Source organism: Myotis davidii, unplaced genomic scaffold (genome assembly GCF_000327345.1).
Source record: "Myotis davidii unplaced genomic scaffold, ASM32734v1 scaffold135, whole genome shotgun sequence".
Lineage (NCBI taxonomy): Eukaryota > Metazoa > Chordata > Mammalia > Chiroptera > Vespertilionidae > Myotis > Myotis davidii.
The window spans coordinates 11,058,308-11,069,984 of record NW_006289813.1 but is presented as its reverse complement, the minus strand read 5'-3'; the positions used below and the strand labels follow the sequence as shown (position 1 = coordinate 11,069,984).

The 11,677-nt window shown below is 37.5% G+C and overlaps 1 protein-coding gene across 1 annotated transcript in view; it reads right to left on the bottom strand.

Annotated features, from left to right (window-relative positions):
* Positions 1-394: 394 nt before the first annotated feature.
* The window catches only part of ICE1 (interactor of little elongation complex ELL subunit 1), a 49,938-nt gene continuing 38,655 nt past the window's right edge, over positions 395-11,677 (bottom strand). The window contains exons 15-19 of the mRNA XM_006762501.2: positions 10,589-10,749; positions 7,511-7,701; positions 4,651-4,757; positions 2,864-2,962; positions 395-1,714 (exon numbers count right to left, since the gene is read on the bottom strand). Of these exons, the coding sequence (XP_006762564.1) occupies positions 1,533-1,714; positions 2,864-2,962; positions 4,651-4,757; positions 7,511-7,701; positions 10,589-10,749 (740 nt within the window). The 3' untranslated portion in view covers positions 395-1,532. The remainder of the gene's footprint in view (positions 1,715-2,863; positions 2,963-4,650; positions 4,758-7,510; positions 7,702-10,588; positions 10,750-11,677) is intronic.

The window sequence follows — 11,677 nt, the reverse complement described above, 5'->3', positions numbered from 1 at the left end:
AGCGACACTCACCAGTCCAGGAGATACACTCGTCCCCTACTTTCAAGGCTGGGTGGCTCCCTTCTCTCAGGTCCTGACTCAAGTGTTACCTCCTCAGAGGGACCCTCCTTGACCAGCACCTAGGAAAAGCAGATTCTACCCTGCTATTCTATTACAAACCTCCATGTTTTTTTTTTTCAACCAAACTCACCAAAATTCTCAACTGTTGACTTACTAGGGTGACTGCTTAGGGTTTTTGCTCTACCACCAGATCACAGGTCTTTGAAAACTTGTTTCTCACTGCCTGTTCACCAGCACCTCCCAGTGAGGAACCGGCAGAGAGCACATGCTCAATAAATACTGGCAGAAAAGTGAACACACCAAACAACAGCTTCCAAAGGGCTACACCGAGTTGTTCATAAATCTGTTTTCTGTTATTATTACTTAAAAAACACAAAGGAGTAAAACACTTATCAAATGTAATTTGTAAAGGGCAGCAACTGTAATTAAACAAACATATGTAGTCGGGAGGCCAATCAACACTTAGGCATCTGGTCTCTGCTAGCACTGAGCATTGTGGAGAGCTCACAGCGAAATGCTGGTGCAGCAGCACGTGTCTATGCAGAAGCGGGATCTCCTTCGGAATGGCCGTCGTCTTCACTGATCAGAACAATAATGTACATGGCTTACTTTTATTTTTATTATAAAAAAACACATACAAGAGATTTAAGAAATGATGGATATAAGACAAATCAGAACCACGGTGAGTTATTAAACCCATTTTCTCTGTACAAATACTAAAATTCCGAAAGCGGAACATCATCGAATGTGACACACATTATCGCACTGTCCTATGTACACGGTGAATGGCTCTGGGTGCCTCTGAATCCGTATGTACACGTCTTGACACAGACCCTGCAGTGGACTCGACTTCTCAGTCTCCTTTCCTGACAGATAGTTAAATAGCTGAAGGGACTTAAGTTTCCGAACGCCTGTGAAGAAAACGCATAAAGGTGAGTTTCGGAGGCTCCCCGTGTTTTCCTCGGATCAGATGCACACTATACAACGAGAAAAACTTCTGTAGCCCGTTTCCATCTAAGACAGTGGAGAGTTTTCTAGTTCTTTTTTAGCCAATTTAGTTTCTCCTAGTCACTCATTTGAACGCAAAGGCCAGAATTAACTCAGGAACCAAATCAATGTTTTCATATTAAATTCATTATAAAATGCCAGTCAATTTTAAAAAGCGACTAAAAGGGCACTTTCTGCAGCAAAAAGGGCTAAGTTCAAGTTTTTGTTGTTTGACCAAGACACAATAATATAATCCATCTGTCATGTAGTCACGACAGACGTAAGTGATTTAAGTACGTGGTTTAGGGAAACACGGCTGTGTCACTGTGTATTTCTTCTGTCTCCTTGCCACAGCGAGGACAGCCTCTTCGCATTTTCTCCCTTGCGTCTTTTTTGTGAAACCTCAGTTGGTATTCTGAAAGCCGATTAACCTGTTCATACTCAAGATAGGTGAAGGCACTTCTCCAGGAGCAGTGCAGTGGGGCTTAGCCCAGTTCCTGCGCACACAATGCACTGACTTCCTCCAGGGAGCGCACCACTGCAGACGGAACACTGTGAGAGGTCTCCTTGCGCCAGGCTTCCAGGATCTTGGATATTTCTGCTGGATTGCTGGGACTCAAGTCACAAAGGGCATACACAGCTGCTAGCTGTATACCCCATGGTATATCTGAAAAGAATTTTCACATCCATCATCACATAAAAACATGTCCGTTATTCAAATTTTTTATGGTGTAACCTACTGAATATTATTCAGAACACTTTCTACCACAATAAAAACTAAATATAAAACAAGATCCACAATAAAATAATTAATTTAAGACTTGTCTACAAGTGGGAAAAATGAAAAAACGCAGCACAGCTCTGAGCAGGGTTCTGGTGCTGGCTGTGCGCCCACAGGGGCTAGCTAGCCTGTTCCCGGAGGCACAGGGCAGTAGAGCTTCCGCCTTCTCATGTCAGCATTAGCTAAGCTTCCCAAAGTAGTTCTGGAAGCATCACACCCCCACGTTTACATTTTAACAAAATGTGGATCCCAGAGCATTCATCAAACAAATGACTCCATTAAATATCCACTGAAGTGTTTATAAAGGGACTTTGGAAATGAAAATCATAATGAAATGAGAACAAATGAAAAACTATCTCTTGTACCATACTTTCACATACTATATTACAGTATATGATTATAGCATATAATTATAGATTATAGCTGGGTTACATATTATAGATTATAATTCTCATTTAGCATAAGTTCATTTATGAATTATTTAATTAAAATGTATTAAATTTTAGTTAAGGTCTACTTACTGAAATACTTTATTTTAAAAATTTAGGAGTTACTTAAAATTTATTATTAACTATATATTTCAGATTTCTTTTAGTGAGGTGATGTCCAACAGGGAAAAACTGCTATTATTTAAAATAAAAATATAACAAAACCCACACATATAAATGTTAATGCTGAAAACAAAACAGTACTGCAGCTTTGAAATTACTTCCCTCCTAATCTACAAGGCAATTAGAGCAGCACAGAGTGGGGCTCATAATAACGACTAAAAAAAAAAAGTCTAAGAGTAAAACAAATACAGAGATTTAAAACACAATTTTAATAAGCAAATAGGTGTGGCACTAAGTAAAGAGCTGAGGCTCTGGTTCATAGTCAATGCTGAACTTGTAGCTAGATTACAGCTTTTTAAATTATCCTTATCTCCTCTCCTCCTCAGTCAGGCCCTGAGAGGAGCAGAGCATGATGCCCAGACCCAGTGAGCACAAAGCATGGGTTAGTACAAGAAATGCAAGCGCTTCATAAACAGAAGGGTACCTTCATCCTGGGCATGCTGTATGAACATACCGATGACCGAACTAATATTTTTCACAGCAGAAGGAAACCCTTCTTTCAAACCCAATTGGCCTAAACGACCTAGGGGTAAAAAAATAAAACAAAATATAATCTTTGGTTAAATGTTGATTAATTTTTCATAAGAATTTAAAATTTGTTGTCTTTCATAAAATATTATGTACATTAATTTTAGTGATCCTGAAGTTAAAATGGGTACTTATTCTTAAGTGAAAACAGGTTAAACGGGCAAGGATCAAAAATCAGTAAAGCACAGTTTGTCTTTCAGGAGTGAGCAAAATGCTTGGTCATTTTTTATTTACATATACAGATAGTATACAATGTTTTGCTTTTTCAGTTAAGTTATAATAAATAAGGGGAATTTAGGAGAATGAGTGGTTTCAGTAGGTTCAATGTGAAATGGCTAACTTCTGTTATGTTAAAAGACCAACTCTAAGACTGTGATCCCATCAAACACACACTCAGGTATAACCGTTTGCTGCTATAATGTAGCTGTGTAACAGGACTCTCATCGCCATGTGGAACAGCAGCTCTCAAGTGTGGTTTTCAGACCCCCTGGAGTCTTCAAGGTCAAAACTATTTTCACAACAGGAAGGTTATGTGCCTTCCTATCAGAGCTGAGACACAGACTGACAGTGGAAAAGCAATGGCTGGTCAAGGACCCTCAGCCCCAATCAAGGCAGCGGTGTCATGCTACATGGAGGTCATTCTTCATCACCAGAAGCTTGCAGTCAAAAAAAGCCAATTTGCCTTACGAATGTCCTTCAAGAAGCAGTCAGTCATTCCTATTACATCTAGTCCCCTGGTACACAGCCTGTGACGGACGGGAAGTGCCCCTGAAACACACGCCCTGTACACCAGGCACACTGCTTATCTCCAGAGAAGCACCTGTGCAGATGTTTCATTTGGGAGGGAAACTGGTCTTTTTTCTATGAAACCCCAAATTTTCACTGAAAAACCGACAAACTACAGCTATTCAAACTGAGGAAGACATTTTCTTAAAAATGAATAAAGTGAGCCTGTCATTGCAAGGAAATTTATTATTGTTCAGAATTTTAGAAAAACTTCCACTAGCCATCCTGAGCTGGGGGGTCATTTCTGATAGTTCTGCAGAGCCTAGAGAGCAGCTTGTCAGAGATGAGGCAAAGAGGAAAAAGAATAGGTAAATTTTAAAAATAAAGATCTGTGATTTGAGGGAGCAGTAAAACCAAATGTCCACTGAGGTCTTTCCTTAGATCTGATATTAAAGAGTCTACATCTCATTTAAACAATGATTTTAATTTCTGTATATTCAGCTTAGAGTAAAACAACACAAAACTAGTTCGCAATTATGGAAGTACATAAAATGATCCTTATTGGGAAAGTATGAAAAAAATAGGGGTGTAAAAAACAGGAGATCGTCTTATTTTAGGAACCAAAAGAGACTCTAGTATAATTTATAGTAATTTATGTATCCTGGTGTATATATATGTAAGTATGTACATATATGTAGATTAATATTAGTATCTGAGAAGCAAGAATTCAATTATAAATAAAATGTACTCACATTAACCTTAATCTCTGACAAAGATGGATAAAAACACTAATATATAAAGAGTGAGTAAAGAGATTGAATTAAGTGCAAAAGTATCTACTCTAAAAGCTACAAAATTAGTTATTATGATGAAGTTTCAGTGAACATATATTATTATACACTTATTACCTCACCATGAATATGGTCAAGAAAAAATTTAATCCGAGAGACAACTCACCAATCAGCCTTAGTATCGATGCTATAATAATGTCAGGAATATATGCAATGTTAGCATGTCCTTTTCTGTATTTTATCCACTTATCCATTACAGGCCACAGCTCCTTACTATAAAGTAATAACAATACATATATGTATGAGAGTATGCATTATCTTAAAAATGGTCTGTAAGAACCCAGCCAGTGATGCTATGTGGTTGAGCATCAACCCATGAACCAGGAGGTCACAGTTTGATTCCTGATCCCCAGTAGGTGGCAAAGTGGAGGCAACTGATCAATGACGTTTCTCTCTCATGTTTCTATCTCTCTATCCCTCTCCCTTCCTCTCTGAAATCAATAAAAAAAATATATTTTTTTTAAAAAATGATCTGTAGAATGTAGATAATTGGTGAACAAGAGGAACTTCTGAAGATGTTACTTTTTAGGTTAAAATGAGGACACTAGAAGCTCACAAACTATCCCACTATCAGGATAAATGTGCACACACTGGCTTAAAAGAGGTTATAAACACCCATTTTACATCTTTATTCTCTGCTTTAACCCTTTTTACAAGATTTTGCATAGAGAAGCTGAACAATGTTCCCAAGTCACAGAACAAGAAGGGAGAAACTGGATTTTCACTTAAACCTTCCAGATGTGTTAACACAGCTCCTGTGTTTCAAATGTCAATAGTTTCTATGGGAAGAGATAGATTAATAGGCTGTTTTGTAAAAAGAACTAAAACAATGGAAATTAAAAAAAAAAAACACTAGCTGAATTTAGGAAAATTTCTAATCTCAGAAAACTGCCAATTCCTCTCTGCTTTCTCTTTTCAAAAAAATGTGTTTACACCTTACATAGCATTTATAGTACTAGGAAAGCTAAATGCAGACACCAAAAGAGAAATGTAAACCAAAAGCATCCTAAATAACACATTCTTAGATAATTATTACTCTTCTAATTTTGGGCTTTCTTTCTACGCACTTCTACATGTGCATGTAAGTTAAAAACATGGAGAAGTGACTACAGTGCTTAGGAATCAGGGTCTGAAGTCACTCAGGCAGAGATCCTGATATTCAACACAGTGTTTTCACCACTTGAGGGAGGACCTTGAACAAATATTTGGCATCATCCCTGGTGGTATCCTTCGTCAAGTCACTGGGGGACAGAGGAGCCACCTGCCTTCTGGGCTTTCATTCCCATGAAGTGAGGAAGATGAGGCCCAGGTAGGCACTCGCACATCATTACACAGAAATAAGGCACTGGATAGACTTCTGTCACTTTCTTAATAAGACTATGAAACACTTCCATGTCAATGTATAAAAATCCATTCACAGCTACTACGGCTACTTTAATATGGCTGTATCTCATTAAATAATTTAATTCCCCACTGCTGACATTTAAATATATAAACTTTCCCTTGGTTAAGGAGGGAAAAAAAATGAGTGAGAGAACAAATTTCCAAAGAATAAATTCCTCCAGTATCTCAAGGATATGGACTATTAATCCTTTGGTGAATGTCATAAACTCCTTCAAATCAGCCTTTCTCAGTCAGGGTTCCAAGAAAATTAAGAATTACAGAACAGAAATTTGACTATTCTTCTCCTTCTTCCAAAGATGGTACATAGCGAGTGCCAGAATTCTAGAATTTCTCTCCTGAAACCCCAGGTGAGAAGAACTGCTAACCTGCAATTCTGAATATTTCTGTTCCATGTGGGGTTCTCCAGAGTATTTGTATATTAAAATAATGGTCATTATGTTCCATTCTACAAATATTTGTTGAGCATCTCCCTTACATGGGCACCATTCTATATGTTGGAGCATGCCAGTGAACCAAAGGGTCTCTGTCATGTGTCATTTCTCCTTGGGAGAGACAGGAATAACAGACTATAATGAAAAGTAGTGACAGGTACTTGCACAAAAAAATAAAGGAGATATGATAGTGATACAAGTACTTTAAGAGTAGTTTTATTAACTCTTTTTTTTTTTTACGATAATCATTTTTTTAATATATTTTATTGATTTTTTACAGAGAGGAAGGGAGAGAGATAGAGAGTTAGAAACATCGATGAGAGAGAGACATCGATCAGCTGCCTCCTGCACATCTCCTACTGGGGATGTGCCCGCAACCCAGGTACATGCCCTTGACCGGAATCGAACCTGGGACCTTTTAGTCTGCAGGCCGACGCTCTATCCACTGAGCCAAACCGGTTTCGGCAGTTTTATTAACTCTTACCCAAATCAAAATGTCACTTGTAAATGCTGCAGCCACCTTAAACAGTAAAAATTATTCAAACCATAATTCAGCAATCATTCAACAGATTAGCCTATAAGAGTGGTCAGCAAACTGCAGCTCGGCAAACCACAGCTCACGAGCCACATGTGGCTCTTTGGCCCCTTGAGTGTGGCTCTTCTACAAAATACCGGCTCTTCCACAAAATACCGGCTTCTGCGCATGGGCCACGAAGTTTCAATCGCACTGTACGTGCGCGCCCGCACATGGTATTTTGTGGAAGAGTCACACTCAAGGGGCCAGAGCCACATGTGGCTCGTGAGCCACGGTTTGCCGACTGCGGGCCTATAATTAAACTAGAGGCCTGGTTTACAAAATTTATGCACGGGTAGGGTCCCTAAGCGTGGCTGGCGATCAGGGCCGATGGGGGCCTTCCGGCTGCCGGTGGGGGCCTTCCTTCCCCAGCTGCCGGCTACCAGCTAGAGCCTTCCTTCATTCCATGCCCCCCCTGGTGGTCAGTGCACATCACAGCAAGCGATCGAACTCCTGGTCTCCCAGTCTAACTCTCGAGTGGAGACTGTGCATATTAGCCCTTTACATATACATAAGAATTACTCAATTTTATTGTAAGTTACAAAAGAGCCCTGTACCTTATAATGTTATCATGTGTCCAAATCCATTTCTGATGGCAACAGAGCAGATCAATGGCAAATATGTATTCCCAAGTGTTATCACTTAGGTCTTCACCAAATTTTTCACTGGACTGAAATTCTGTTTTTGGACATAACTGTATGGTCAAAAGCAGCTTACAAACCATGAAGCCAACATCTGCAGGAGCATTCTAGTAAAAAAAAAATTTAGAGTTCAAGTAAAACAACACATCTTATAAGTAGCCTCAAAGAGTAAAACAAGCGTCAATTAACCATTTAGTTTTAAAAGACACCTTCTGAAAGTTGTATTTTGAATAGGGAACTAGGTTTATCTCAATTATGGCACATGTCCTAAAATAATGCTAGAATGGTAGTTGGTAGGCCAGATAAAAAACTCTAAGCAGGATGCAGAATCCAGACAGGTAGAAAAGAGACTAGATGCAATCCAGACTGTAATGCTAATTCATTAACCCTAATCAGAGATTTAAAGTTATTATAATAAAAACATTTAAGCTTTAAATACTATAAATTCTGTCATTTTTCTGACTCTAGTTTCCTTCTTCCAGAAATTCACAAAACTCAATCAGATAGTACTAGCCACTATTTTACACCTGTGCATGGTTTTTAATATTTATCCAAGTTTTTGCATGCATTGGTAGTCTGAATGTTCCTTTTTGTTGCTGAGTAGTAATCCATTATCTAGTAATCCATTATCTATAGGGTGCAGTTTATCCATGCACCCTATAGCTTTAGACTATAGTTAACTAGAGGCCTGGTGCACAAAATTCATGCACTTCGGGGTCGGGGGGAGATCCTCTCAGCCTGGCCTGCGCTCTCTCGCAGTCTGGGAGCCCTTGGGGACGTCTGACTGCCGGCTGTGGCCCGCTTCCTGCTAGGAGTCGGACATCCTTAATGCTGCTGCAGAGGCGTGAGAGGCTCCTGCCACCGCCACTGTGCTCACCAGCCATGAGCCTGGCTTCTGGCTGAACAGCGCTCCCCCTAGGGAGCACTGAGCATCTGCCCCACGGAGGTCAGTGCATGTCATAGTGACTGGTCAACTCTGCCCCGTGGTGGTCAGTGCACATCATAGCAACTGGTCAATTGGTCGACTAACTGCCCCCTGGTAGTCAGTGCACATCATAGCAAGCGGTTGAGTGGTCTTAGCATATCATTAGCATACTACATTTTGATTGGTTGAACGGACGACCAGACACTTAGCATATTAGGCTTTTATTACATAGGATGATGCTATGGGCATCTGTACACAAGTGTTTATGTAGACATAAATTTGACTTCTCTTGGGTAAATACCATAGCGGATTTATAATTGTTTTCTTGAGTAATTTTTTTTTACTAGGGTTTATTAAAAAAATGAACAGAGCACTTTCAATCTTTTATTTCTGAAGAAGTCTGGGATTATCTGGTTCTATAAAGATAAGGCAAAGTACAAGTGGAACCTACACATGATTTTTATATAGTACATGCTTAATCATCTTCTCAACCTCTTTTATGATTATTAAAAACAACAGGTTTAATCAAGTGTTCCACCCCTAAAAACCAATTTTGGTCAGTTTTATTTTGCTAAGAACTCATTCTAGTTTTCCAAATCTGTTGCTCTTGATTGTAAGTGGTAGTCTTCTTAGTCATTATCCTATAAATAAGTGTAGATACATCTTTATCCTCAGCCAAATTCTTGGATATTTTTGGCTTTTCTCTTTTTTTCATTAATCTGAACTGAGTTATCAGTCTTATTTGTATTTTTTAAGACAATGCTTTCCTTTTATGTGTTTTTTGTTTTCTACTTGATTACTTGTATTACCTTAAACTATATTTTTTCTAGATTCTGTCACAGACTTAATTTTTAAGATGATAACCAGCCAACTTTATTTATTTGCTTAATAATAAAGACATTTAAACTACTTTAATGTATACAGGTTTTCCAAAACCAGAGAACTTTGTTATGAAAAATTTCCTTTTCAATGACATTTGAAAGACTGTGAATTTACTGTTGAGTTTCTATTTGTTCCCAATTTGTCCAGGGCTGTGTATTTAAATTTCCAAGTCACTTTTATGGAATTGTTCTGAAATCTTTGAATTAATTATGTCCAATTTTATTGATTACCAGAGAATTGTGTATATAGAATCTTTACTTTTTAAATATTAAAGTTTTCATGTGGCCCAAATCATGACTAGTTTTTACAAAAGTGCCACATTTACAAAATATGAAAAAATGCAAATTCTTCATTCAAGTTTACCTTTTATATTATTGAATTCCACTATGTCTCTACTGATTTTTGTCTATCAGATCTGTTGAAATCTGTAAGAGAATTTGGAAGTCTTGTACTTTAATTGTATTTTCCCCACAAGTATTCCTCATATTTTATAGCTCTGACTTTATATTTGTATTTAATCTGATACAGGGTAAATACATTTACTAAAATTCTATCTTCTTTATAAATAATGTCTCTTCTTATCAAATCATTACATCTGGCTTCATCCCAAATGGCCAAAGGAGAAGGCTCCTTTTTCACAAGTGGAGGTTGACACAGGAGCCAAGAGGCCCTTTGCTCTTTTTAAGAAAATAGAATCTAATAAATATTAATATCAAAAACTACTAAAACACCAACCTAGATACTATATTATAAAGAAAATAATAAAGTAATAGAAATTCCATCAACTAGAAAAAAATACAGAATATAAGATTCAGAAAAATCTTAACAGGAAAAAGTTGAGATAATTTTTTCATCTTTCTTAGTACATACTGTAGAAATAATTTTTTTATAGCTCTTCTTGGAGCCCTTACACATATGCATAATCTCATCAGTCATAAATTAGTGCACAAAATAAACTGTTAAATTAACACAATACATAGGTCTACAATTCTTCCCAAAGGGTCACATACATACTTAATGAACAACATTAAAAAAAAAAAAAGCTTAGGCTAAAATGACATTTTAAAGGATCTAAGGCACAGAATATATTATCTCTAAAAGGACTATCAGCTAATAGAAAACCAAATAATAACATTTATGTGAGATTTACAAAGTATGGTATTACAAGAAGTAAAAATAAACCTCACCTTTTCCCAGTTGAGATAAGCTCTTAAACAGTTCAGAACCTCTCCTTTAGCACGTTGCCTGGCAACTAGCTGCACTGCCTTATTAATCACTGATTGAGAGATAAATATATCATGCCACATGTTTGCAATGAACAAAGTCAATTTTTCTGACTCTGGAAAATCTGTAAAAAATAAAATAATAAACCTTATGACTGATCAAATGAATAAATAACTAAGAGTAAATGTTAGTAATTTCACTTGAACTTTGCAAGGCCTCCTACCCACTGAGGCCCAGCCTCAGTTATTTAAAAATCTGCTTCTCTCTTCTTTTTCCCCCATCCCCTTGGCAAACTTTCTTTAAATTTGAAATATAATACATGGATATATATACCACTGTTGAAAAGAGCAATAAACTCTAAAACATGAAGACAAGGCAATCACCCTTTCTCCAGCCTGCCCCAGTCCCAGAGCCCTTCTAATTGGCTAGTGTCATTTCAGGCTATTTTTTGTATGCATTTACAAGAGAACACCCTTGTAGAACACAAAAAGCAATTTGTTTGAAAATATATATATTTTTTTTAAATTATGGATAATTCTTTGTTGTAAATAACATTTTCCACACTGTGGCTTGTCTTTTGTTCAATTAACTTAAGTGAGGTACTGCTAAAATACAATAATATACACTCTTTTAAAGCAGACAGTTGGATGAATTTTGATAAATGAATACATCCATGTAACCTTCACCAGTCAATATACAGAACATTGCCATCATGCCAAATTTCCAGGGTTTGAGCCTTTGCAATGGATCACTTCACCTCAAAACCAGACAACACAGATCTGCTTGCTGTCACTTTAAATTAGTTTGCCTAATTTACATGGAGCACATGTACCCTTTCTGTCTGACTTCCTCGCAGTATAATGTTTCTGGGATTCATCCACCCTGTTGTATGTATCAGTAGTCCACTCCTTTTTTCAGGGGGAGTAGTATGCCACTGCTCATAGTCATGCTTGCTTTTCATCACCTACTGATGGATATCTGTTTCCAGTTATGGTATATTATAAATGAAGGCACTGTGAATATCTGTGTTCTGGTTCATGCAAAGATATGTC